Below are 26,402 nucleotides of genomic sequence, written 5' to 3'. Positions count from 1 at the left end.
AGAACAAAAAACGGATTAGTGGCAATTGTCCCCCCACATTTGGGGAGACGCCGAGGAGAAGAGAAAGAGAAACAGGACACGATCGAGCTGAACCGGGTATATCTTGTGATGCCTGCCCCAAAATGCTGTAGAATCCACCAGCTCCGTACGCAGGGTCGATGCAAAGAAAAAAAAGGGGGTGAATGTACGTAAAAGAGGGCGGACTGTATTGAAGGTTGAAAGTATAATCATAAACGATAGCAAGTCATGCTGGGTAAGCATGGGGGTGGGAGGAAAGCAACGCCCGCTTCCGAAATGCAAGAATGAAAAACCAAATTCTTCAGTTGGTGGTACAAAAGTACGGGCCGAGAGCCTTTTGTATTTTTGGAATATGCCTCATAACTTTCAGACTACACCAGATGGTCGTCATTGTTGAAAACCTCCCGGCTGATGGCCCGAGGGCATTCGTGAGGCAGTCCATGAAAACATGGCCATGTCGCAAATGCGTGCAAGGACCTGCTGACTGGCTGCACGGCTCTCATGACTTATAAAAGACATAGCTACAAGAAGCTTGTTCAAGTCGCTTTCCGGAGCTTGGTTCACAGGGGCTGGTAAGGCGTTGGGGAAACCACCAATTCGGCTGCCATAGTGACGGGCAATGGCAATCGAGTAGATGGCGTCTCGCACTTCGTGCATGCGCAACACACTACGTATTACAGCAAGAGCGTTATCGGCAGCTCCGGGAGGCGCAGTGTCAGAGTCCGAGTATTGCACAAAGTCACCCAAGTGCATCCAGAAATCCACTTGCATCCTGGTTTCTTCATCGAGATTGGCAGGGTAGGTGAGTTCACGCACAGGGTTGGGTGCAAGGTTCTGGTTGGTCAAAAGGGCCTCGAGAACGTCGAAGCGGGCTCGCGCTTCTCGTAATGAGAAGTCGTCGGTTTCCGAGGTTGCACCATTGGTTGCTGGCGGGTTGTGCTTACAAGTACCAAGCAGGTGCCAGAGCAGACGGGCTTCCTGACTAAAGACGCCAGTCATGTCTGTGTCAGATGCCTTGTACTTGATGGTCTCGGTAAAGTAAGCAGCCTCTTCGTGCAGCGCGCGGTCGCTGAAGACTCTGTTGAGCGCATTGTTTTCTGTAGAGAACCATGTGGTCTCGAGAACAATGTCGAGTCCCTGGCAGTAGTCGTTGATGAAGATGCGACTGAACTCGTCGTCAATCTCACGCGGCACAGGCGAGGTGCGAGGGGGGACTTCTGGAGGGCTGTGGTTACATATGCCAAAGATGTCGGTGATGTGCAGGCGCTTGCCTGAGCTGCGTGTCAGTGCGAGTCCATAGCATGAGAGGAAAGAGTGAGGGAGTGTGGACCAACCTTTGAGTGGCTCTGGTGGAGGCGGGTAGGCGTTGGGGCCAGGAGGACCCCTCATGGCAGGATCCATAGCGTGGCCGGCGTTGTAGTGCTGGGTCGACTGCAGGGCAGGGTCTGCCTGGGCAAGTGCAGGGTCTATTGCGTGGAAGCTGGCTGGCTGGTGTTCCCCGCTCGTCGCAGGTGCAGCACTTGCGTAGCCAGCCGACGAGGCAGGCGCGTAGCCTTGAGGCACCGGGCTCTGGCTGTACGCTGAAGCCGGCGGTGCAGGCGCAGGGGGAGCGTTTGGTGCTTGAGAGGCAGGCGCAGCGTTGGGGGCAGGTTGTATCTGAGCTGGGCCAGACTGCTGCTTGAATATCGGGTCGTAGCCAAGACACTCGCGCTTACTCTTTTGGCAATTCCTACACATGGGATGCGCTTCGTCGCACTATCCGAGTCTTGATTAGCACATGTGCAGGTTCGAAAAGTTGATGTTGGCAGGGCGGGCGGTAGGGGGAGGAACACGGAAAAAAATTGTCGCAATAGGCGCAAAACAAGATGCCGCACCGCAAACTACGCAACAAAACTGCGACAATCGAGCAGTGTGCGCGCTACGGTTTGCAATGGTTTGCTGCAGACCACGGCGGTTCTCGCTTTACGACGCGCGAGGGCCGGGTTAGAGCAGTTTGGGTTTCTCGCTCGGTTAAGCAAGCGACATGGCAATAGCTCCTCTTCTGACCTCGCGTCGCGTCGACTATTCGCGTACCATTGACGTCTGTTCTCACTTACCTTGATTCTTCGTTTGCGACAGGTCAGACAACCCGTCTTTGTGCGGCGCTTGATCTCCTTCTTGTGGCGACCTCCCGAGAGCACTCGCTGGTCGCCTTGGGGCGGCAGCTGGTATCGCATGGCATTGAATTGGGGGCCCATGTTGGCCATCATGGGCTGTCCGGGCTGCGCATGAGCTGGGTGCGGATAGTACTGCGGCATGCCGTGTGGTGGAGGTGGAGGGAGTGGCGAGCCCATGGGCTGCTGCTGCTGCTGCTGGGCTGGTTGAGGTTGCGCCTGCGGTTGCTGGCCGTCCTGCAGACGGATTGGCGGCAGGTTGAGGGGCGGCAACGACATGTTTGAGCTTTGAGGAGAGCCGCGATAGGCGTCGCTGGTTTGTTGGCCCTGGGGCGGCGGGTAGGTGTAGGTAGGCTGCATCGAGGGCGACGGGTATGAGTGCGGTGAGGGATAGGCGACGGTCTGCTGTCGCGACTGCTGCTGCACATTGGGATCGGCCATGCTTTGGTGGGAAAAGTGCGATGACGCGGGCGAGTATGGCGCTGAGTTGATCTGGGATGAAAAGTCGTGCGACATGGGCTAGCAGTGGACAAGGCCGCCGGGGCGCAACAACAACAGACAGACACGAGCACAACTCACGTCGGCGGTTGAGTTTGAGGGCACGCAGGCGCTAGAAAGCTTGAGGCAAACGCAGATGGAAGAGGGACGGCAAGCCAGGCAAGGAACTGGGATTAGCTGAGTTGGCGAGGGCGTTTTGACCCGCTGGCAGGGGCCTGGCCGCTCGGTTCGAGGGCGGCGGGCAGGCGCACTGGTAGACTGCGCGCTGGGACGGCGGACAGGATTGAGGGACAGGACGACTGCGGCATAGATTAACGCGTTGGCGAGTGACTTTGCAGGCAGCCAGAGGCGACTAGGGGGGGTGGGTGTGCAGCAGGCAGGGTGGGCCAGGGAATAGTATGCGTAGACTAGGCACAACACTCGGTCAAGAGGCGCCCGGCGGAGCGAGGGGCTGCGCGCCGACGGAGAGGGACGATGACAGCGACGACAGGCGGCGGCGACGACGACCAGGACAAGGACGATAGCCCAAGCGACGTGCTCCTGCGACAATGACCACAGCTCCGGACCGTGAGGATAACTGCTCCCAGCAGCTTGGCCGAGAGAAGCCTCGGAGGGCGGCGAAGGGGGGGGCTAGCCGGCTTTAGAAGGTAACTGAGGGCGGCGGCGCGTGTGGCAGGGCACAGCGGCTTGGGAGCGGATGGGCGAGGGAACGGGCACGGGGGGACGTCTTGGGACTTACAGGCGAAGCGAGGCCTCGCTTGAGCGGAAGGTAGCGAGCAGGGTTACGGGCGGTACTAACGCCTCGCCTGGCGTGTGAGGGCTGCTAGGTTGGCTGTACTGCTGAGCGAGCGAGAGCGTGCAGGGCAGCACTGTCGGGGGGTGCGCGCGGCGGAGGCGGCGGCGGCGGCGGCGGCGAGTCGAGTGCGAGTAATGCTCGTGTCCTTTTTGCAAATCCACGTCTGCATGCACACAAAGCAGCACAGTTGGTAGCAAGTAATTGGTTAGCGGGCGGGCTGGGAGGAATGCAAATGCCGCACCAGGACCCGGGAAATAAAGTCGACTGGGCTCCTAGCCACCGAATGAAAAGCAACCGCAGCAGGTGGAGCAGAGCAGCCTCGACACCGCTCTCGCAAAAAAATAAAATAATGTTGCGAGTCGCGCTAGCCTGCTTCCGGCGCATCACGTGGCCCGCCCGAAAAGTCCCACCGGCTGCCGCCCGCCTCGCTGCCGCCCTTGGGTCGTGTCGTGTCGTGTCGTGTCGTGGCCTGGCCTGGCGTTGTCTCTCTGCATCCACATCCACATCCATCCATCCATTCATCTGCTGCATGGGCAAATTGGGCCATTGAGCCTGATTGCCCATTTCCCTATCCATTCACACGCCCCTGTCGCTGCCACACTCGCTTGCGTCCCGCCTCTTGTTCATACATACATGTCACTCTATTCCTCCTACTACTTTTAGAGTACATACTGCCTGCCTGCCTGCCTGCCTGCCCATCGTGGCTTGCTCATGCGCCATGACTGCAACCCGCTGCACCCTGCTGCCCTTGGCCACACCCTACATACTTTAGGGCCACAGCTAACCGACCATGCCCATTACTCGATTCAACTTACTTTACTTACTTACTCTACCCTACCCTACCCTACCAGCATTTGTTTCGACGGGAGCCCCCATGCGACGGCCTCCCGAGACATGACGTAGCCACCCGTCGTGACAAGTGGTGCGCTGGCTGGCTGCTCCTGCCTCCCCATTGGCCACGACTGCCTCGCACGGGTCCACTGCATGGCCGGCCCGCTTTCCCTTCTCAGTGGCGCCCCCGTCATCATCATCCGTAAAGAGGGTGCTGACAGACCGTCTGTTGCTTCAATGGTCAATCTCTCGACACATTTATCCGCAACGTCTCATAGCCCCCCGCTGCCTGTCTGCCGTGACGCTGCGTCAGGAGACAGTCGGTGCTATCCCACGGACTATCGGCGGGTAAACTCACCACTCCAAGGGGCTGAGTCGTGGCCTGACGCCAGACTGTGTGACCAACCTGTAGCTGCTGCATCAACTCGACCTTCCTGGTCCTGCCACCCAGACATCATCAACACGTGTCAAAATTTCTACTCGAGACCTTGCCCAACCCCCCCAGCTGCAAAGAGGGCGCTGCTTTTTGCCCTTTGGTAGCACTGCAACATGCTGCGTTGCACAGCACAACGACCCTGCCTGTCCCTTAGGGCTGACCATGCGCGCGCGCAAACGGCTGCCGTAATTGTGTACAAGGTCCGGTGCAACCACAAGGACAGAAAGGATCGCAGCCCTTTCCCCCCTCCCCCCTCCCCTCATCTCTGCTTCTCTGACCCCTATCCGACAACAGCCGCGCAAAATGCATTCATAGATTAGGCAGGTCGTCATTACTGTCACAAAGGAAGAGTGCTGTGACACGAACGACAGGCAATTGAGACAATCACTAACCAGATCTCGTTTATCGCATTATAGCCAAAGCGAGGTCAGGGATACCCCTAGTACCCTTCCAAAAGCATCGAACGTTTCTCGAACAAAGTTGTGCGCCAACCGAGCGCGAGCTTTGCGCATCATCCTTCCGCCCCGTGCGCTCGGGCAAGCCTTGGGTCGCAATGAACTGCTGATGAACGACTCAGCTCCCAAGAAAACCTATCTCGGCTCCAGGCCACTGGTTTATCTCATGCCTCCCCCCCACCGCCTTTGTCCCTGCGCGATACGACAACAAGCAAAAAAAGAGAAATAAATAAATAATAATAATCGTCACAACAAAAAAACTCTATCCTCTTATTTTGCGCTAATAAACTCTGCATTGAATCACTGCATTCACACTACATGCTTAATTACCCGCTTTCCTATTTTGGTTTTCTACTGCGCAAGCCCGTATCTACACCACTTTCTGCCTGTCTAGCCTACCTGCATCACAAAAGACCCTGAACCTGTTCACGCTACGGCCTTCGCGAACGGACTGCATTGGACTGGACTGGGCCCTTTTTTTGCTAAAGCCTGACAACCGACTGTGAAGCGAGCGACCTGTTTCTATTATAATAATCCTTAAGAGAGAAAAAAACAATCTAGCTAAATAAGGTAGTATATTAGCGTTGATGATTGGTGTGTTTAACACTATACCTTTCGCCATCTCACCCATCTTCTCTCCTCCTACCACAATAAAGGACTCTCTGGTTGTGAATCCCTCATCTCAAACACAAAGGCAATGGCTACATGCATTAACTTGTCAAGGCGCGAATCATGCGAAAATACCAAGGTGAGATTTTGACACGCTGTGGACGAAAAAAAAACTCAGATCTTGATTCTCTTTTGTCCCTTTCCTCAAATTCCAACATGAAAAAGATGGTTTTTATTCACTGTCTTGCCTCCACTTGAAAGAGACGAAAAGAAAAAAAAACGCCCCAAGATGCACATGGTAATCCTGCTGAAAATGCCAAAAAAAATGACAATGAAAATACATGTACACTGCAAAGCCCACGGCTCTCACTCAGCCTTTGGCTTCTTATTCGGTAGTGCAGGCACCTTGAAGCCTCCCGCATCTACTTTGGAGCCGGCACTAAGCTGCGTAAACGAACCACCTTTAAACCACCGATCGTCGTCAGCCTTCCTCTTGCGCTGCATCTCCTCGCGAGCCTTGGGGTCCACAAGCTCAAGCCCTTGCACGGGGGTAAATGCAATCGAACTCGTTCCCGCGCCACCCAGGCCCACCCCGCCAGTCCGCAGGCCCTGCGCGCGCAGACTCGTCGCTGTCCCGCCCGCCCCAAAGCCCTTGAGCGACGATGCCATGCCCAGTGTCGTGTCCCCGCCCCACCCAGGGTTCTTCTTGCTGAGTTTGGCTCGTGTTTTGGGGTCGATTTGCTGGGCGCGCAGGCGTCCAGTGTCTGTGGCTCCAATCATGCCCATGCCCTTGACTGAGTCTCCGTAGCCCACTTCCTTCTCTTCCTTGCCAAACGTCATTCTGTTCTGCGCTTTGCGGATTTCAGTCATGGCAGTTGCTTCCTTGGCCTTTCGTGCTCGTCTTCCACCACGCTTGCGTGACGGCTTTTCGTCTGGCACAGGGAGCGCTCTCTGACCCTTTTGGTTTGCAGGCAGCTCAGTCAGCTTGTCCAGCCGGCGTTCGCATTCTCTCCTTAGATCCATGCCAATGTCTGCGTTGCGAGAACTCGAGTGGGCGTCTACGCGAGCAGCCAGTATTACCTTGGCTGATACAATGCGCAGCGCCTGTTTTCGGAGATCGGGCCTCTGATTTTGAATAATCTCGCTATGATAGAGGTAACCTTCGTGTCTGAGACCAATGTTTGAAAGACCGACAGTGGCACCTGACACTTTGGTCGAACCCAAAGGCGCAATGTTGCAGGCCGGTGTCTTGGCTAGATTGGAAATACCTCCAGAATACGAAATCAGATGTGCGGCTGTCAAGGATCCAATAAGTGCTGTTAGGTTGGGGCAAAACACTTCAGTTCGCGACTCGACGAAGCCCAAAATCTTGGATTTTGCCGCGTTCAACTCGAGCAGCAGATGGCAGGCATTTCTTATCAAGTCTAGCTCCGCCTCGTCAAGAAGTCTTCCTTCAACCCGTGTGGCTTCAATCTCAACAATCATGACTTGGGCAGGCTCCAGTCCCTCGATTGCCTTCAGCTGTGGCGTAATGGTTTTAATATCCTTCAAAGGCCCGCCACCAATAACCAAACATGCTCTCGCGTAGACGACGGGATTTTTGATCAGGTCCTCCAGATGCGGGAAGAAGGCCGAATAGTGATCTCTGATAAACTTGTGAACGGCTGCGATCTCGCCATCAATCTGAGTAGAGAATTCGTTGGCTTCGGTGAGGAGCTTGTATTCCGGCGAGTCTTCAAAAGATTCACCATCCACAACGTCCATCTGATCCTTGGTTTCCTCGATACGTGCAAGCACGGATTCCAGGTTTGCTTTGAGTTGCTGAGCCGATCGTATGTCTGCAGGTCCCTTGTTGTCCTTTTTCTCCTTGGCCCTGTACTCCGCCTCCTCATCTACCATGTCATCATCGGACCCGTTGTCTCCTTCGGCAAAGTCATTCTCCAAGTCCTGAATGTCTTCGTCTCCGCTGTCGGCGAAGTCGGCCAGAAGTTCTTGTTCCAGAGTAGCCATGGTGCTTGGTGTGATGTAGAGGGCTCAGTGGTCGAGATTGGAGAAGAACGGGCGCAAGATGGAGGCAGTCGCGACGGCGGCCGGAGGTTACCCTCCTAGTAAAGTTTGGTTGAGTGCTGGATTCGGCAGCGCGCAATATTATACGTACCTGTCGCCTTGTATTGACCGCCGGTCGAGTTGAGTATGGGCTAGGTAAAGTGTTGTGTCGTGGGTGATGGAGGAATTGCAAAGGCAGTGACGTGAAACTGAGGATGCTAATTGCTTGGCGCGGCGCGGCCAAAAGTTGCGCGAAGCAGTCGCGTTCTTAACTTTTCCAAGGCCTGACAGAAGGACCAATCGCCGTGCAACACCGCTTTTCATACACACAAATCCAATCGCCGTCGACCAGCCTTCGAGTCGTGGTAATTCTGTGCGCGCTTCCACGCTGGATTGCCGGCCATCTGATCCGAGCGTCTCCAACTTTCTCACCCAACCTTCCCCAGTCGCAACCACTTTCGCATCCACATACGACGCGCGTGGCGTCTTTCCTCACCACCTCGTTCGTCCCATCGAATCATTTTATAGATACGACAACATCATATTCCATCCTTCATCATGGAGGCTTCACGAGGACCGCCACGGGTCAAGAACAAGGCCGCCGCTCCCATCCAGATTTCTGCAGAACAGCTTCTGCGCGAAGCCGTCGACCGTCAAGATGAGAAACTCAAGGCGCCCACGCAGCGCTTCGCTGATATGGAGGAGCTGCATGAGTTCCAGGGCAGGAAAAGAAAAGAGTTCGAGGACTATGTGCGCCGGAATCGTATCAACATGAACAACTGGATGCGCTATGCTGCCTGGGAGCTGGAACAGAAGGAGTTCAGGCGCGCGCGATCCATCTTCGAACGAGCCCTCGATGTTGACTCGACGTCTGTCGCGCTATGGCTTCGCTATATCGACTCCGAAATGAAGCATCGAAACATTCAGCATGCACGCAACCTCCTTGACCGTGCTGTTACCATCCTCCCACGAGTTGACAAGATATGGTACAAGTATGTCTATATGGAGGAGACCCTTGGCAATATTGACGGTGCTCGGTCCGTCTTTGAACGCTGGATGCAGTGGGAACCGGATGAGGCGGCCTGGAGTTCATACATTAAGCTGGAAAAGAGACATGGCGAGTTTGAGAGATGCCGTGCTATCTTTGAAAGGTTTACTGTCGTCCATCCAGAACCAAAGAATGCAAGTTTGCCCTTTAGATGCTGTGATTCAACAACTAACACTATGCAGTGGATCAAATGGGCCAAGTTCGAGGAGGAGCATGGCACGAGCGACCTCGTGCGCGACGTCTACGGTACTGCTGTCACCACACTCGGCGATGAGTTTATGGACGAGAAGCTCTTCATGGCATACGCCAAGTTCGAAGCGAGGTTGAAGGAACTGGAACGAGCCAGAGCCATCTACAAGTTCGCCCTCGACCGCATGCCCCGGTCGAAATCGGTCAACCTGCACAAGGCCTTTACAACTTTCGAGAAGCAGTACGGAGACCGAGATGGCATTGAGGATGTTGTCTTGTCGAAACGACGAGTGCATTACGAAGAACAAATCAAGGAGAATCCCAAGAACTACGATGCATGGATCGATTTTGCACGCCTGGAAGAGACATCTGGCAACCAGGATCGAGTTCGTGACATTTACGAGCGAGCGATTGCACAAATACCACCGACACAAGAGAAGCGACACTGGAGGAGGTATATCTACCTCTGGTTGTTCTACGCCGTCTATGAAGAAACTGTTTCACAGGACATTGAACGAACACGCCAAATATACCAGGAGTGTATCCGCCTACTTCCACACAAGCGCTTTACCTTTGCAAAGGTCTGGCTAATGTTTGCCCATTTTGAGGTAAGGCAAGGCCAGCTTACCACTGCACGAAAGCTCCTCGGTCAGAGCTTGGGCATGTGCCCGAAGGACAAGCTCTTCAAAGGATACATTGAGCTTGAAATGAAGCTCTTTGAGTTCAACCGCTGTCGGCAGCTCTACACCAAGTATATTGAATGGAACGGGTCGAACTGCCAGACCTGGATCAAGTTTGCTGAACTGGAACGAGGTCTGGACGACCTCGATCGTGCGCGAGCCATCTTTGAGCTTGCCGTTGAGGAGCAACAACTAGACATGCCTGAGCTTCTCTGGAAAGCCTACATTGACTTTGAAGAAGGTGAGGGCGAGTATGATCGCACACGTGCACTCTATGAACGTCTTCTGCAGAAGACGGACCATGTCAAGGTATGGACTTCATGGGCACAATTCGAACTCGGAGTCTCCGACGAGTCGGCGCCCGAAGACGACGAAATCATCAGCGACGCCGCCAAGGCTCGTGCCCGTGAAATTTTCAAGCGTGCGCACACACGCCTCAAGGAGCGCGATCTCAAAGAAGATCGTGTGGCTCTACTTACCGCATGGAAATCATTTGAAGACGTTCACGGTAGTCCAGAGGACAAGGAGAAGATTGAGAAACAAATGCCGCGCAAGGTCAAGAAGAGGAGAAAGCTGGATGACGACAGCTTTGAGGAGTACGTCGACTATGTATTCCCTGCAGATGATGAGAGCGCAGCGAATTTGGCAAAACTCCTGGCGAACGCACAGAAATGGAAGATGGCAAAGGCTGCGCAGGCTGCAAGCAAGGAAAACGAGGAGAGTACAAACGGAAATGGCGAGTAGAGCAGGCTTGCCTTGTAATAGTAGTAGTATGCATGTAAGACAGTATTGCGTTGCGCAGCCAATTACAGTTGTTACTGTACTATTCGGACCGAGTCATGCAAGCAAATACCATGCGTTAGAACTGAATGTACTCGCGACTGTGCTCGATGAAGTTACTACCAAGCGTCGGCGAGCGGCAACATGCGCCTCGCGACAACCGACAATGTCGCGTACCCCGACACCATGCTCGTATTGCCTAGGTACCTCGGCATCTTCCCCGGATTTTGCTACCTCCGCGTCCAACTCCGCAACCTCGTCATTATCCCTACAGCTCTGAGTTTGCGACGTTGAACACCCACGACCCTTGCTGCCCTGTCCAAATAGCCTCCCCGTCTTTTTCTAGTTACATACACAATGCCTGATTCTACGGCAAAAGTCAAGCAGGAGGGTGTGAGCAAGGAGCTCTCCGAGCCCATACCCGAGACCGTGTCGTTTGAGGGTATGCGCGGGATCAGAAGTGTAGCTGGCGACTTGGGAGACCAGTGAGTATACGAGGTGGTGTACAATGACAGGCAGCTGAGCTGGGCTGACTTTCACTGTAGACGGGTCAAAGGCAAGGTCATTATCATCACTGGTATGCACAACCATCATCGCAACTGAGTGTCCCGTCTAACAATACTCTAGGTGCAAACTCTGAAATCGGCATCGGCCGCGCCAGTGCACATCAATTCGCGCGTAATGGCGCCCGCGCAATCTATATTTGCGACTTCTCAGACTCTCATCTCGAGAAGCACAAGCGCGAACTCAACGCGCTGTATCCCTCAACAGATATTCATATTCGCCAGTTCGACGCCGCAGACGAGGCTTCTGTCAAAAAGGTCTGCCAAGATGCATTGGATGCCTATGGTCGTCTTGACGTCTTCTTCGCCAATGCAGGAATAGTCTCTGGCCGAGTATTCTGGGAGGAAACCACCGAAGGCTTCATGAACATGATGCGCACAAACGCCCTGTCCGTCTTCTTGGCAGCCAAGTACGCCTCTCGCGCAATGCTCAAGACTTCGGACCAAAAACCGTACCCCAGCGGCAGCATCATCGGCACTGCAAGTGTAGCAGGTCTGCGCTCGAATGCCGGTCCCACCGACTACGCCGCCTCCAAGGCTGCAGTCATCAGCCTGATGCAGACCTGTGCCTACCAACTTACCGGATCGGGTATCCGCTGCAACGCCATCTGCCCTGGGATTATTGAAACGGGTATGACCAGGGCCACGTACGATGCGGCGAGGAAGAGGGGAACTGAGAAGAAAATTGGGCAGCTGAACCCGCTGCGGAGAGGAGGACAGCCGGATGAGATTGCGCGGGCTGTATTATTCCTAGCAAGCGATGAAGCAAGCTATGTCAACGCACAGGCCTGGGCTGTGGATGGTGGCTTGAGTGGGGGTCTGCCCTTTGTGCCAGGGAAATTGGCATAAACTGCACTTGTGTGCCTGTCATTCCCCATTGTTCCGGGATGTGTTTTCTGATAATTGTCGTGGAGCTTTGTTTCCACCGCATGGAGAGTTGCTATGTCAATCACATCAATACAATGCCATGGCCTTTGTGCGGTATGTTTCCTTTGCGTTCATGATGTATTGATTTGCTATGGAAGGCTGTAGACTGATGAAGCCTGGAATCAAGACTCGTGCGAAAATAATTTGAGATGCAGTGTACCATGCTCTAGTGCAGGTACTGACAACAATTCTTCATTGACTGCGGCTGCGCAGTTTGTAGATGATGCTTGCTCTACCTGAAACTCTACAATCCTACAGCAACCTTTGTACCCTCTAACTCTTCACGCAAACCGGATCCCCAACTCTATAAACCCAATCGTAACCCTGAACCAAATCTCGTTTTTTCATCCCAAACATGACACAACCGCCCACCCGCAAAACTCCAAATCCAACACTCTATCTTCTGGGCTTCGATTGCTATCCCAACGACAGAGAGTACTTTGAAGCGCGGCATGCAACCGGAAGTGCGACACCCTACTGGTTCAAAGAGAAACTCGTATATGAAGATATTGACGCAAGACCGCCTACGCGGACGGTAGTCGCAGGGACGCCAAAGAGCAGCATGGATAGTACACAGGAGTATGACAAGGACAGCAAGACAATAAAGTTGGAAGTGCAGGAAACGACAGAAGACGACGAAGCAAGCGACGAGTCCATTCTGAATACGAAAAAGACAAGGAAGAAGAAGTATCCCGCCAAGCAAGCTTCCAAGTCACCCGTTAGGAAGATCATCACAATACCGCTACCAAAACGCCGCATCGCATTCCCCTGGACCCCAAGAAACCACAAAAAACCTCATGCATCAGTCCACCGCCAACGACGCAAAAAACCAAACCACGCCATCAACAAATGGCAACACAAAGACCCGCGTCCCCTCGTCCCCACACCCCCGCCATACCTCCCCCTCATCTTCGATACAAAACTCCTCACCGATATAGTACCTCTGCCCCAGCCCGCAGATCGTGCTGAACACCAGGGAAACGGGAGTAGCGCTGTATGACTTTTCTGCTCGAGACTTTGGAGGAGATAGACTGATGTGTGATCTAGAGTCCTGCTGGAGAAGTTGAAGGGGGCGGGGTACAAGGAAAGGGGAGGTGGAAGTGGAGGGTGTCGTGGTGGTGTTTGGGGAGGAGGAAACGATATTTACAACGGTAGACAAGCTTTACTTTAGTTGTTTGTCGATATTCTTGCATTCCGCGGGAGCCTCTAGAGTATATCTTGCATACCGCATTTTCTCAGTGTAAAAAAAATAATAAAAATGACTGGAATGTGCAGCTTCGTTAGCCTCACGCCGTTTGATCAACGAAATGTATTGCTGGTAAATATGCTTTCAGCGTCACGCTGACTGTCCACTTGTAGTGGCTATTTTGAGTACATTAGAACCAATGGATCTTCGGCGCCGATGACTGTGCCTCAGTCGCGCCTTGCCGCCGGTGACGAATAGTGCAGTAATTTTGGTGATAGGTGCTTTCTAAGTCTCGTTGTCAGATATATAAAAGAGGTAGGAACGAACGTATGCTGGATCAAGTTGCATAAAAGACACAACATAGACTAGCAATTGGACACCACATCTACAAATTAAGACGACTTATCCTCTTCGCAACATGTCCTACAATAAAGTCATTTCTAGCAAAGTGATCAAGACTGTTACTGCAGGCGGTAAAGCTATCCAAGTCAAGTATGCCACCAAAACTTCTACTTGGAGTGTAACTTCTTGGCAAAAAGCGTGCAAGACGAGTTTTGCGATGCTTTAAAGAAGGTTAATAACGTTCCTGCTGGTGCTGCTAATGCGATCTTAACTTGAGAGACATTCTTATTATTATTGTGCTTGACAGAACTAGCAACGAACCTCAGCGAAAAAGAGCATCCAAGCGAAAGCGACAGCAAGTCTCACTTCACCACTGTCTTCGAAGATTCCCAGGGCAACCATATCACGACCAAGCAGGTTTATCCTTAAACCCACTCCTCCGGACCAGCGAGCTCAGGATAGAATAGCATGTCGGGCAGCAAGACACTCTTAATAATAGAGGAGCTTGAAGGGTCTAGAGTCACAGTTTGAATTTTTTTCGTTGATGCTATGATGGAAAGGTGTTATATAGAAGCAAAACAAGGAAAGAAACGGAGGCTGTTATAACTAGATAAGCTTTTTAAGAAGCCACTGCAGTTCTATACTTCAATTTTAACACGGTGAACCTAATATGCTAACTGTTACTTAAGACTTATTATCTTCGCCCCAATAACTATCCTTAACGATCTCTGACATCGTTGCCCTCTTAGCCGGATTGAGATTAGTTATCCTTAAGATCAGCCTCTTTGCTTCGTCCGTAAGGTTAGGAAATACGTCCTCTATCTAATCCGCGAAATCCCTATTCATGTCGTTCTCCTTCACTGCCTGCTATAAGTCGGTCAGAAACTTACTAGCGTTGGCATCATCGACATGCTTTATAAGTTCATCCAGTAGCGGGCCGAAAGTCGAAAGTAGTTTAAATAAAACCACCACCTCAGGCTCAGTGTTAAGCTCCATAAAGTCGAAGTGCAATAACTGCACCCCCGTGATGACGTAGAGACACTAGGTTGGGTAGTTAATAAACTTATGCAGGTCTTAATGAGTACAAGACTTACCAAGAGAGCAAAAGAGAAGACTTCAGAAGGCTTTCCTACGCCTCTTCCTAGCTGTCCTTCTAGGCTACGCTATATAACGTTTCTAATCTTATAGTTTAGTAGTTTCTCGCCTTTTAATTTTAAAGCGTAGTCTATGTTACCTAAGACTACTCTATCTAGGTAGAATTCGTCGCTTGAGTCTACGTACTAATTGAGGAAGATATTGTCCAGTTTTACGTCTATAGATAAATTAGTAAAATATTTATTAAAGCTAGGCTATGTAGGCAATTTTGTACCTAGGTGAATCTAATTCTTCTTATGCATTTTAGCAAGTGTTTTTCCGATCTTATTTAATATCTTTTTCCTTACTATTAATAGAAGAGGAGGGTAATTCTCTACTAACGCGAGTAAATCTAATTTAAAGTATTCGTAAACGAGAATGTTCTCTTTTTGGATCTTGTCTATATAAATGCGAAGACGGGGATGACCTTTAAACTTGGCTCGAAACTCTTGCAGATGCTCTAAGATGGAACTCTGAGATAGGCTTCACGATATAGGGTGTCTTGTTATAGCTGGGGAAAAGCGGTAAATTTGACCCATTCTGATAGATACGCGGGAGTTGCGAAACTCACAGCGTAAGGTAAACGCTAAGTTTAGGCTTCTTGGGGTGCCGTTGGAGCACTTTTTGGAGGTTATACTCGCGACCACTCTGCCCAACAAGCGTAGAGATCATCCTCGTAGCTTTTAGAACACGGACCTGACGAACCATCATGTGAATTTCGGGGTGTATTAAGCTACCTTGAGTAAATCTAGGATAGGTGGGGCGTTGCGGTTAACAGACTTTGCTAAGGATTGAAATCAAGTAAATTGCGCAAATTTAAATAGATAACTAGTAAGCGAGTTAGAAGCTTGGCACGGCTCGAGCATCTTCGATAACGAAAGAAACAGCGAGAAATTAGTTTTTAGAATTATCGTCACAAAGGACTAGAAATACATTCGCTAATAGCCGCAACGGTCTCTGTAGGCCATTGCGCGTCCCCCTACGTCGGTTTAGCACCTATAGAGCCGCTATTGCGGCCTTAGCTAGTATAGATAGCAAAATTTACGAGTAAGCTACTTAATATAACATTTCTACTAAATATAGCGGTAGCTATCTAGCTACAGCACAGCAACACAAGACCCAACGACAGAGCCTAGACACCCTATTCAGCATTATAGTTTACATTACGTACACTTAAGGCCATCGATAGGCTTCCTGGGCAATGACTTCGTTGTTGCTTCTCAATGTGCTAGGCTTCTCCACGTAAAAGCGTTACTCGCACCATTCCCATCTTATTCTTCGGCCCAAGATCGCCAACTTCTTACTCTATTTCCGCCAGTTCGAAGTTCGCAATGATATAAATAGTAGAGAGAGAGTAAGAGGCTCTTGCGAAATCGCTTAGGCGTCCTAGTAGCCAGGCATGAAAGCCCAGAATAACGATGTCCGACCCGACTCTTCGGCTTATAGCGGTAAGGAAATAGCGTATGTGATTTACAAACGCAAAAAAAAAGAATGGTCACTACGAGGGTCGAACTCGCGACCTTGGCGTATCACAGGAAATCAAAGTCCCTATTAGCACCACGCTCTAACCAACTGAGCTAAGCGACCTTGGCACCTTCTCGAAGAGAGAAGGAGCGAGTGTTGGTACCTCCCAGCCGAACTCATTGAGCAGGAGCGGAACACCTGCTGAATTGAGTTGACATGGAAGGTCGAACTGATCTCGCTGTATTGAAGAACAACTTTATTGGATTGATGGAAGCACTCGAAAATTAAACATACTATAACGTTGTGCGGAAAATGTATTCAAAGTGGGGTTGCAAATGCGTTTTTCACTGGAAAAATGTGGAGACGGCTGAGAATTAGCCGGGTTCTCAGCTAGCGAAGGATGGGTGGGAGTGGGGCTTGTGGGACAGGGATGGTGGGTAACGTAGAAATTTGTGGTGGAACAATGTTTTTGTGACATGGATAGTTGGTTGGTAAGACATGTCTCGCGAATAGTAATTGATAATTGTGTATATGTTGAAAATCGGGAGTCGACGGAATATGGTTTTGCGGGCTTAAGAAAGTGGTGGAGATTTTTAAGTCGAGGAGTGATGGAGAATCATACATGGCAGCTGTGTCTGAGGAGCGCTTCTATTGCACAGTTTCAACGGCCATATTATAGCACGATATAATTGCTGTGTGTATGGTTGCAGGGCTTAGCGATGTGTTGGTACGTAGTAAGACATTTATCATTTCCTTCGTTGCGGTATGGAATATTATATACTAGGCATCGTAACAATAAGAATATGCCACGGCATAGAATCCAACCTGAGCGAGGGGAACTTTGACTGACAACGTGATAATAAAAGAAAGACCTTCATTTTCTTATGGGTTAGGAGTGAAGCCGCGTAGGGTTCATGTCAAGGTTAGGGCCAAGGTTACGGGTAGGGTCAGGGTCAGAGTCGGGGTTAGGGTTAGACCTAGGGTTAGAAACACCACAAATCATCGCAAGCAGTCGCGATTACACATAAGGCACCCCAAAACGTAACGTCAAGTTGATAATCCATGATCAGATCTTGAACAGAGAAAGCATTACTTTAATTTCCACGTTCAAATCTACCAAGAAAAGGAGCAAACCAACACAATGGTATCATTACGGCCACCCTATTCCAATGCTACAAAGCGCGAGTTTCTCAGATTAACCTCCTCCAGCGCCGACGGAACAGAAAAACAAACAAACAGTAGAAAAAAAAGAAAACAGTACAAGACATTATTGTTGCACCTGGAGAGGTCTGCTTCCCATTTTTATCTTCACAAGAGAAAGAAACAAAAAAGCTACAACTCTTGACGAACAAGATTCCTGTATGCTACAATGCAAGAGTGCAAACACACATGTTGTTGAGGGTGAAAAAGGAAAAGAGAGATAGAGATAGAGAGAAAACAAAGTATATACGCCCAATCAACGCCTGTTTGTTATGGTACAAAACGACGACAAAGTGTCAAGGGTACGACAAAGGTATGGATATGTCGGAACTGGATCGTGGATAGACGATTCCAAGGGGGTATGACTTTTCTTTTGTACATCTGCGACGGGAGGGGATGATGGAGGTGGCAAGTTTGTTTGCTTTCACCGGGAGGTATATGCACGCGCGTCCTGGCAAAAGCTAAATGCGAAACTTGATAGGGTACTCTGGGTACGAGGAGGAACCCGCAAAGTTCACGGGTGTGGTGGAAACCGACGAAGGCTGCGTCGATGGCAGAAGCACAATGTCGGCTTCCCGGTAGCCCTCGGTCCATTGCACTTCCATCTTTCTTTGCTTTTCCCGACCCGTCTCTACTAGTCACCTCCGTTGTCTCGGGTATGAGCTCTCTTGCGAGGGTGAATAGCGCGGGCCGTATTGTTCGGGTGGGTATAGGGTGGGTGAGCGGCGGAGCGATGGCGAGTTGCGCATGTTTTCGGAAACAAGGGTTGCAGCTGCACTTTGGGTCAAGGGCGTCGAGGTCCCTGCGACCGGTGTTCCTTTCGAGGAGCCGGCACTACCCGACGTTCGGTGTGAAGTCCGAACTGTAGACGGCGTTGTAGGCGAGCGAATCGAACTTCCTTGCGGCGCACGAGGTGTTGTACTGGCACCGCTTTCTACACTGACGTGTTTCGCGCGGGGAGTGCCGTCTCTGCTGCTGCTTCCCGAACGCCGACGCGAACTCGACTTTGGTGTCCCTTCGTGACTGCTGCTTTCTTTCTGGCGAGGGGTAGACTTGCTCGCCGTGTTTGCTCGACTGCGCGTGGCACTTGATGACCGCGGAGGTATCAAGACGTCTGCCAGAGGGGGTCCTTCAGCAACCCTTTTACTGTTTTGCTGAGGACGCTGTGTGGAAGAGGTAGCAGCTCGAGTTGGTGTTTCCGAGGTGCTTGCTTGTGCAGCGGGCTGTGCAGTAGGTTCCGGACTTGCCATTCCCCCAACGCGTGGTGTACCTTCCCAGCTCTTACGCTTCATCATTCGCCCCAGAATACCCACGAGCTCGGCGGCGTCCTCAAACTCGGTATCGTCCATGGCTTCCTGCGCGCGGTAAACATCCTTGATCGCACGTCGAGCGACGCGTCGGGATCCGTCGTGGTCGTGAAGACAGTCCCACAAGAATGCACTGTGCTCCAGCGCGACGGACAATCTCAAAGGATGTGAGCCAGGCAGAAAGGAAGTGGCATACTGTGTGGCGGTTGTAAAGTATCCACTCGCCAAGGGTACAAAGTTGAGAGGTGGAAGGATAAAGGACGAGGGCTGCGGGATAGGAATGGGGTTGAGGCCTGGAGGCGCATTGATGGGTGGCCCTGGTGAGGGAGTACCAACTGGACCTCCTGCAGCATACGGGTTCGTGACAAACGATGTCTCGGACACGATGGAGTCGACGGGCTCACGCAGTACCGGTTGTTTACCCGCTCGTTTCGAAGGGGGCGATAGGCCTGTATCTGTCTTGCGACCATGAGCATTGCCATTCTTAGGAGAGAGTGGCTGAGGTGCGCCTGGATAGCGAGGATCAGTGCTTGCCATGTTGGTCGCAGTGACGGGTGGCTGGTTGTGAAAGAGGCAGAAGATGTGATAGAAGCTTGCTCGTAGCTTGACACTCAATACTCTGCACTCAGGTCCATGCTGGTTATCCTGGGCATAGGGAAGGATATATAGCTCGAGTATGGACAGGCCCTCACGGGACATCCATAGTATATGCTGGTAGGCTGAGAGTGAGGGGGTATCTCGACTAGTATCTAGCTTGCGGAGCTTTCTGGCACGGATGAGTCTCCGGGCTAGGAGCACCGACAGACCCAAGATCTGGTAGAGGGCGCTTGACAAGAAGGGATTGGACTCCTCTGTCTGTTTGGCTATCCGACCGAGAAACTTCTGATCAAAGTCTAGAGAAGCCATCTTTCAGCAATGTCGTCTGTCAAAGGTCGTAAGTCTGGGGACGCAACGAAAAGGGGTGGTGATGGCAACAAGGCACTGATGGCAGGAGGAATCGGAGGTATGCGGAGCATGTATTGTATACAGGGGCTATCTTGGTGGAGTGATGATGGAAACCTTGCCCTCGTCCTCACTTACCGGAACAGCCAACCCGGACCGTCGCGCTGTATCTCCTAGACGATAGACACAGTGCAGCCCGGCCCAGGCAGACCGACGATGCCTTGGGATGATGGCGGCGATTCGAAGTAAGACTTGAAACCAGAACAACAAGTGCTGGCCAATCGATGCGTGTCCACTTCTGACCGGGCGTCCGTGCGCGTCGCTTGTATGAGTGAAGGTCGATTCCCGTGATGACGCACCAATGTGGGAAGCGCTGTTCGGAGATTTGTTGACTAGGCGACGACAATGGATGTGGTGATGAGCATGGCACAATGGCGAGTGTTGTAGATATAGGTGGGTGGGGAATTGTTGAGGTGAGTGAGGTAGTGGTGGTGGTGGTGGTGGTAGTGGAGGTAGTGATGGTAATGGTGTGTATAGGGAAGCTCGGGTAGATGATGGACTATGAGTGACGTCTGGGACAACTGTCAGCGACGTAGTCGAGTGCTAACCTGCCACATGGCGTAGCGAAGCTCACTTGAAATGGATATGTCTCTATCAGGGTAGGCGGAGCGAATGTCGTGATTCGGGCCCAGTGCCCTTTTCTTATTCGGCGGTTGGCGTGCTGGACGAGCCAATGGAAGCGCGCAGTGGGGCTGGCAACGCAGGGCCCTCTGTGCGGCGGACTAGCAGACGTCTGGCGTCGATGTCGAGATGGTGAGATGCTGGCAGAAGTAGTAGACCTGATGTCTCAGACAGCGCATTTCCAATGCCCAGCGCGCCAGGCTATGCGACCGCTTTAAAGGGCCGTGACGTCGGCAGGCGGTGTGGCCGCCACGGTCAGTGCAGCTCTCTGGCACGCGGCCGAGCAGGCGGACCTGGCCGCGCGCTCAATGACTGACTGCGACAAGAGCTACGGGATGCGCAGGGCTGGGTGCGAACGAGCGAGCGAGGGCGGCAAGATTTGCTTGTCGTGATGCTGTGATGGCCGAGGGCTTGGTGTTGACAACTGCGAGAAAATGTGCGCAGAGCAATTGCGCGCGCGCACACACACACGGCGACGGCGACAGTGACAGTGACAGCGCCAGCGACAGCGAACACCCAGGATGACAACGGCTGCAAAAAGAGAAGAATCGCAGGGCGAACCCGAGGGAAACGGCTGCTAGTATTAATGAACCCGCTCAACGCACCCGGCGTCGTGGAGACGCAGTGCAGCCGGCCCAGCATCAATGGGCAGACAGGCGAGCCATGGTGGGCTACGTGTCAAGCGTCCAGCTCCTCCGCTAACCTGTATCAATGTCCGTACATACACGCCGGGCTGCAGGTTGCATTTCCCGTAACAACTCCAGCCAAGGCGTTGCCAGCTGTCCCTCAACCGACGTCAGTTTTGCTCCCGCTGCTGCGCTACCTCTACACACCTGCAGGGCTGTGCCGCAGCTGCGTCTCAGACGAACCACCACACCCGTTTGCCAGCGCATCGTTCCACCGCCTCATCCTGTTAATAGTACCATTGCCATGTAGTAGTAGTTGTGCCACCATGGCCACCATGGCCACGCCGCCCGCTCTGGAGCTATTCTACTCTACACTACACTACACACGCCTCGGACACTCAGCCACAAGCGACCCTCGCCGCCCTGCTGAGAATCGTCACTGTCTGCTTCTCATGGGTCCTCTGCAACCCCACCGTGGAGCCTAGTTGCATGCACGCTGACGATACCCACGCTGAGAAGCCTCCATGTCCCTGGCGTCCTTTTCTACTCGACCGACAGGTTGACCCGAGGCAGTCCGCACGTCCCCAGCTGGCAATGCAGCGACCTACAAGGCTAAAATGCCCATGGAGCCGCGCTTGTCTCTACTACCTACCCTCCCTACCAGCACACCACCAGCCCTCTTCCCCACACCTGGCAGCTATCGACAGCCACGAGACTATTGTCGTCTCGTCATCTGCACTCTCCAAGCAGGACTGGCACCGCCTTCTTCTCCCCCAGTGACTCCACCCGAATTAGCGGTGAGGCCATGTCCTGATTGGATGCAAAGCTTCAGAAAACACTAGCCTGAATGTTATCGATACCTCGCAAACATCAAGCTTCGTCACCTACCCTAGCCCCCTCTTCAAATTATGTACATGCTCTGAAAATATGACACGGAACATGCTAGACGAGACGGACCTACCCCAATGCCTTGCTTGGCTGCTCAAGGATGCCGACGGATCGCGGCCGGGATCGGACTCATTCCCTTCGGACACCTACTATAGATTCAATCTCGATAGCACTTATGACACCCTAGCCTTGGTTCCCGATCAAGAAAAATCCCACAAGCATTCCCTTGCTTGTTGCATCCGCACGGTCAGACGGGACCCATAAAATCATAACATACGCGAATAAACGCCTAGTCTTGCGAATCAAACAACAAACTTCCGTGTTGGTTGCTACAGTGCTACAAGTCTGAGAGAACAATGCCCATTATGGCTGAGACCTATGTTTGTCCATCTCCCAGAACAGCCATCGGTGCCAACAAGCATGCGTTTGTGGAACACGGCAGTTCAACTAGTTACCTTGTACTCACCTACCCGGATGTTCCGCTGTCGCTTACAAAATAATGAAGCCGCCTTCCCGCAAAAACAATTCGAGTCAAAAGAGACATCAACCTACTGTCCAACGACTCTGTGCGACTTCGTCCTGTAAATTTCGTGGTGATTGGCCATCTACCTCCTATCCGGATCTTCCCGAGGTGAAATCTTTCTATCCATTGTTCCCAAGAACGGATTGTTCAGTACTGTCGGGTAAGATTGATGAATCCTAATTGTTTGATAGTTTCCATACATCAAACTGCACCACATCAGGAACAAAAGACGATTGTGCCCAACGCGACGAACACCTGGCGAGATAAAGAGGTCAAAAATGCACCCAAGAGCCCAACACAGCACTGGCCCTCATTCTAGCCATCTTGCATGCTCTGAGTTTCTCATTCTGTAGATTCATCTGTATATTGCCACTCACTTTCACATAACCTTTCTAAGGAAACTAATCTGTATTACAATCCGTCGATTTCACTGAGTACGACTGCGACCCCTCCTTCATGAGCAGCAAAGAGTGCTAGCTCTTTCACCATCCGCAAACAAACGTCGCTTGAGCGAAATTTTTGCAGAGATTCACTTTCCAAACGGCTGTTTAAAGTCAGATTCAACAAGCCGCAACTTTACTACAGCCAACACTCTTGTCAGTACCACAATCAGATTTCAACGGTCGAAACCAATACGCATCATGTGCTTCTACCACGCCTACACTCACCAATGCGGACATACGCAGATGGTATTCCAACAGCTATGTCCCAAAGGCCAAATGATCCAACAAAAATGCAAACGCGGACACGACGGCGTAATCATGGCCACAGTCAAGGTGGAAACATCCTGTGAGATGTGCCTGGCAAAGGTCAGATGCTCCTCCATACACATCCGACAAGGATTTACTAATTTTACCGTAGTGATGCAGCTGCCATACGACATATAAGCCTGAAGCGGTACGGCAAAATTGATCAAGTCTGATTGGGACAAGGCATTTGATGACAACAGATTAGGGGCCATTGATTCGGCGCCGCTTTGGGACTGCTTATGCTTTGCATCTCCTTGGTTCAATGTATGTTATTCAAAGCACAACACTTCAAAATTGTACTATATTACTCTTACTGCAGCATAGCGATCATGTCTTGGCTACCTATTCACGTTCTACATAAGTACACACGAGCACATGGTACGCTTTCGGGAGCGAAACGGCCCGCCGCGCCAAGGATCAAGGATGAAGCTTGAAGCTCGCCTATGTAGCCAAAACAAAAACTTTTATTACCCCGCCACCAGTGCACCGCACGTGCGCTTGCACAACATCGCTACGAATTAATACTCACCGCCGCGGAGCCACCACACCCTTAACATGGGAATTCCATTGGCGACTCATTTGCGTTGAGAATTTTTTGGGTATCGTACATTTCCCTGAAGGACCAATGGAACTACCAGCTTTCTTCTCGTAAGCCTTTTTGCCACAACGGTGCCGATCCGATGCATCTATACGATATACATGACTAATCGCGTGATTTTCCACATGTAGTCAAAACAAAGAAGCCGTCGTCGAACCATCTCATGAGCCGAATATTCTCCTTGACTCGATGGCGTAAGAAGGGCCAGACCCCTGAGTACGGCACAGGGCAAATTCTTCCGGGATACCACGAAGCCACAAACGCCCATAGCTAGACTAGAGTCATGCCGCCAAGCACAAACGTCGCGTTCGCATTTGCCCCTTGTTATTCTTATTGGCCATGCGCATCGGAATAACATCACCCCGAGCCAAGGCATGCTCGGTTAGAGTAGCTCATTTGCCCATGAGCGGACCGTATAGTATACGGTCATGGTACGGTGTGGTTGCATGGTAACTGTGGCGCGTGAGCAGCTTTGCATGCCGTTCTTCAAGTCCTTTAAGGCTGCTGTAATGCCTCTCTCGAACCTCATCGACATCTCTCTCTTTGCGAGACTTTTCGCGAGGCTGTAAGTCACACGACAAGCATACATTTTGTCGTGCCACGGCTTGATACGTGATTAAACATTCATTACCAATTATCACGTAGCACACAACACCACAAGACCGCCTGATCTACGCTGGGTCATTCTGGGTACACAGGCAAGATGTTACCAGCCGACACTTCTGTCAGCGCAACCACAACGCTTCGCGACCAAGGATCGTATGCGCAAGGGAGCTTCGACGAGAGTACAACAAAGCCGGAGGACACTCCACACACCGCAACGACAGCCACCAACGACGGTACTCAAGCACAACCTAGCGAGCCGCGAAAGAGTACAGATACCGCGCCACGGGAGAACACCACTGTCACCGAGACAGAAAAGGAAAAAGGTGGATTGGAGGTTACTGGAAAAGACGACGCCGAGGCCGAGGATGAAGTTGAAGATGAGTCCAAATACCTCAGCGGCTTCAAACTTGCAATTCTCTCCATCGGCCTATGCCTCGTCACCTTTGTCATTGCACTCGACAACACAATCATCGCCACAGCCATCCCGAAAATCACAACCGTCTTCAACAGTCTCGAGGATGTTGGATGGTACGGCTCTTCGTACCTCCTGACAACAACCTCTCTCCAACCGTCCTTTGGCAAAATCTACACCTACTTCGATGTCAAATACACGTATCTGGGCGCACTGATTATCTTTGAAGTCGGCTCCATTATCTGCGCTGCGGCTACTAGCTCGTCCATGTTTATCATTGGAAGAGCAGTTGCGGGTGCTGGAGCAGCGGCGCTGTACTCGGGCGGTATGACGATTATTGGTTTCTCGGTACCCCTGAGGAAGAGGGCTATCTACATCGCTGCTTTGTCTTCCATGTTTGGTATGTAAACCAGTTCGTCCCGAGGTCAGTGTACGGTACTAACACAATCCAGGCATCGCCTCCGTTGTAGGGCCAATTCTAGGGGGCGCCTTTACTGATCGTCTCTCTTGGAGGTGGTGCTTCTGGATCAACCTACCGTTTGGAGGTGTCTCGCTCGCGGTTGTGTTTTTCTTCTTTTCGAACCCTGAACGCAAATACTCGCATATCCCTGTCAAGGAACGACTCAAGAATATCGATATTGCCGGTGCGGTGTTCCTCATCTGTGCTATCGTTTGTCTGCTGCTGGCACTGCAATGGGGTGGCTTTACCTACGCTTGGAGCAACTCCAAAGTTTGGGGTACCCTACTCGGATTCGGTCTGCTCATCAGCGTTTTCATCTTCTTGCAGGTCAAACAGGGCGAACGTGCTACGCTGCCCGTGCGTGTCTTTACTCAGCGAACGATACTAGTCAGTAGCTTGTTCTCGGCGTTGCTATCAATGGCTTTGTATACGTTAGTCGCCCTGGTAACCCCCTCGTCTAAAATCTAACAGTTACTAACTCCGACCAGGCACATCTTCTACCTCCCCTTCTACTTCCAAGCCATCAAAGGCACCACAGCTGAAGAATCCGGCATCCGCACCATCGCCTACCTCGTCAGCATCACCTGCTCCTCCATCGTCATCGGCGCCCTCATCACCATCGTCGGCTGGTACGCCCCCTTCATGTGGTTCGGCAGTGCCGTCTTCGCCATTGGCGCAGGCATGCTGTACACGCTCAAAGTCGGGTCTCCAGCAGGCGAATGGATCGGGTACCAAATCCTCGCTGGTATCGGCGCCGGAGCAGGCGTCCAGATCCCATTTGTCGCCGTGCAAGTCGTGTCGACTGAGAAGGATATGCCGACTGCGAATGCGTGCGTCATGTTTTTCAACTCGCTAGGCGGTGCGCTATCGATTTCCATTGCGCAGAATATCTTTGTCAATACCCTGGCCCAGGAGATTCCAAAGTACGCACCTGGCCTTGACGGCAGGATGGTTGCGCATGCCGGAGCTACGAATTTGAGGAACGTAGTGCCTAAGGAGTTGTTGGCAGGCGTGTTGCGTGGATACAACAACTCGATTGTTACAGCGTTCATCTTGGCCATTGCAACGAGCTGCATTGCTTTCCTCGTCAGTTTGGGCATGGAGCAGAAGAGCGTTAAAGGAAAGAAGATCATAGCCGCCGGAGGCGCATAATTCTCCCCTCTATCCCACTTTTGTACATAATTTAGATTGACGATCCCCACGTTTCACTCTTTTATACTAGATAGAAATTACCTTAATAAACCAATTTCTAATA

General features: G+C 51.8%; 11 protein-coding genes across 11 annotated transcripts; 7 read left to right on the top strand and 4 right to left on the bottom strand.

Annotated features, from left to right (window-relative positions):
* Window positions 1-405: 405 nt before the first annotated feature.
* On the bottom strand, window positions 406-2,687 carry COCVIDRAFT_27743 (hypothetical protein; the record flags this gene model as incomplete). Its single annotated transcript, XM_014699916.1, has 3 exons — window positions 406-1,289; window positions 1,353-1,773; window positions 2,115-2,687. The coding sequence occupies 3 exons, from the start codon at window positions 2,685-2,687 to the stop codon at window positions 406-408; spliced, it is 1,878 nt and encodes a 625-aa protein (XP_014555402.1).
* A 3,475-nt stretch (window positions 2,688-6,162) lies between these two features.
* Window positions 6,163-7,806, bottom strand: COCVIDRAFT_102504 (hypothetical protein; the record flags this gene model as incomplete). Its single annotated transcript, XM_014699915.1, has 1 exon — window positions 6,163-7,806. The coding sequence occupies one exon, from the start codon at window positions 7,804-7,806 to the stop codon at window positions 6,163-6,165; it is 1,644 nt and encodes a 547-aa protein (XP_014555401.1).
* Window positions 7,807-8,400: 594 nt separating this feature from the next.
* COCVIDRAFT_102616 (hypothetical protein) lies at window positions 8,401-10,503 on the top strand (the record flags this gene model as incomplete). The annotated part of the gene is made up of 1 exon (XM_014699914.1): window positions 8,401-10,503. The coding sequence occupies one exon, from the start codon at window positions 8,401-8,403 to the stop codon at window positions 10,501-10,503; it is 2,103 nt and encodes a 700-aa protein (XP_014555400.1).
* Window positions 10,504-10,896: 393 nt separating this feature from the next.
* On the top strand, window positions 10,897-11,951 carry COCVIDRAFT_17106 (hypothetical protein; the record flags this gene model as incomplete). Its single annotated transcript, XM_014699858.1, has 3 exons — window positions 10,897-11,024; window positions 11,085-11,116; window positions 11,167-11,951. The coding sequence occupies 3 exons, from the start codon at window positions 10,897-10,899 to the stop codon at window positions 11,949-11,951; spliced, it is 945 nt and encodes a 314-aa protein (XP_014555344.1).
* Window positions 11,952-12,384: 433 nt separating this feature from the next.
* Window positions 12,385-13,029, top strand: COCVIDRAFT_102481 (hypothetical protein; the record flags this gene model as incomplete). Its single annotated transcript, XM_014699913.1, has 1 exon — window positions 12,385-13,029. The coding sequence occupies one exon, from the start codon at window positions 12,385-12,387 to the stop codon at window positions 13,027-13,029; it is 645 nt and encodes a 214-aa protein (XP_014555399.1).
* A 1,212-nt stretch (window positions 13,030-14,241) lies between these two features.
* COCVIDRAFT_38903 (hypothetical protein) lies at window positions 14,242-15,402 on the bottom strand (the record flags this gene model as incomplete). The annotated part of the gene is made up of 5 exons (XM_014699912.1): window positions 14,242-14,375; window positions 14,448-14,598; window positions 14,730-14,837; window positions 15,000-15,162; window positions 15,263-15,402. The coding sequence occupies 5 exons, from the start codon at window positions 15,400-15,402 to the stop codon at window positions 14,242-14,244; spliced, it is 696 nt and encodes a 231-aa protein (XP_014555398.1).
* Window positions 15,403-17,296: 1,894 nt separating this feature from the next.
* Window positions 17,297-17,500, top strand: COCVIDRAFT_102534 (hypothetical protein; the record flags this gene model as incomplete). The annotated part of the gene is made up of 1 exon (XM_014699911.1): window positions 17,297-17,500. The coding sequence occupies one exon, from the start codon at window positions 17,297-17,299 to the stop codon at window positions 17,498-17,500; it is 204 nt and encodes a 67-aa protein (XP_014555397.1).
* A 493-nt stretch (window positions 17,501-17,993) lies between these two features.
* COCVIDRAFT_38902 (hypothetical protein) lies at window positions 17,994-19,568 on the bottom strand (the record flags this gene model as incomplete). The annotated part of the gene is made up of 1 exon (XM_014699910.1): window positions 17,994-19,568. One exon carries the CDS (start codon window positions 19,566-19,568, stop codon window positions 17,994-17,996), a length of 1,575 nt encoding a protein of 524 aa, XP_014555396.1.
* Window positions 19,569-20,593: 1,025 nt separating this feature from the next.
* COCVIDRAFT_38901 (hypothetical protein) lies at window positions 20,594-21,691 on the top strand (the record flags this gene model as incomplete). The annotated part of the gene is made up of 3 exons (XM_014699909.1): window positions 20,594-20,634; window positions 20,730-21,229; window positions 21,321-21,691. 3 exons carry the CDS (start codon window positions 20,594-20,596, stop codon window positions 21,689-21,691), a joined length of 912 nt encoding a protein of 303 aa, XP_014555395.1.
* A 1,272-nt stretch (window positions 21,692-22,963) lies between these two features.
* Window positions 22,964-23,122, top strand: COCVIDRAFT_45887 (hypothetical protein; the record flags this gene model as incomplete). Its single annotated transcript, XM_014699908.1, has 1 exon — window positions 22,964-23,122. A coding segment is annotated over one exon (159 nt), but the record flags the coding sequence as incomplete, so codon positions are not given.
* Window positions 23,123-24,372: 1,250 nt separating this feature from the next.
* COCVIDRAFT_17101 (hypothetical protein) lies at window positions 24,373-26,299 on the top strand (the record flags this gene model as incomplete). Its single annotated transcript, XM_014699857.1, has 3 exons — window positions 24,373-25,087; window positions 25,140-25,578; window positions 25,636-26,299. The coding sequence occupies 3 exons, from the start codon at window positions 24,373-24,375 to the stop codon at window positions 26,297-26,299; spliced, it is 1,818 nt and encodes a 605-aa protein (XP_014555343.1).
* Window positions 26,300-26,402: the final 103 nt, after the last annotated feature.

The sequence above is a fragment of the Bipolaris victoriae genome, assembly GCF_000527765.1.
Source record: "Bipolaris victoriae FI3 unplaced genomic scaffold scaffold_56, whole genome shotgun sequence".
Classification (NCBI taxonomy): domain Eukaryota; kingdom Fungi; phylum Ascomycota; class Dothideomycetes; order Pleosporales; family Pleosporaceae; genus Bipolaris; species Bipolaris victoriae.
The sequence above is the reverse complement of the archived record's forward strand: the minus strand, read 5'-3'. Positions and strand labels throughout refer to the sequence as shown.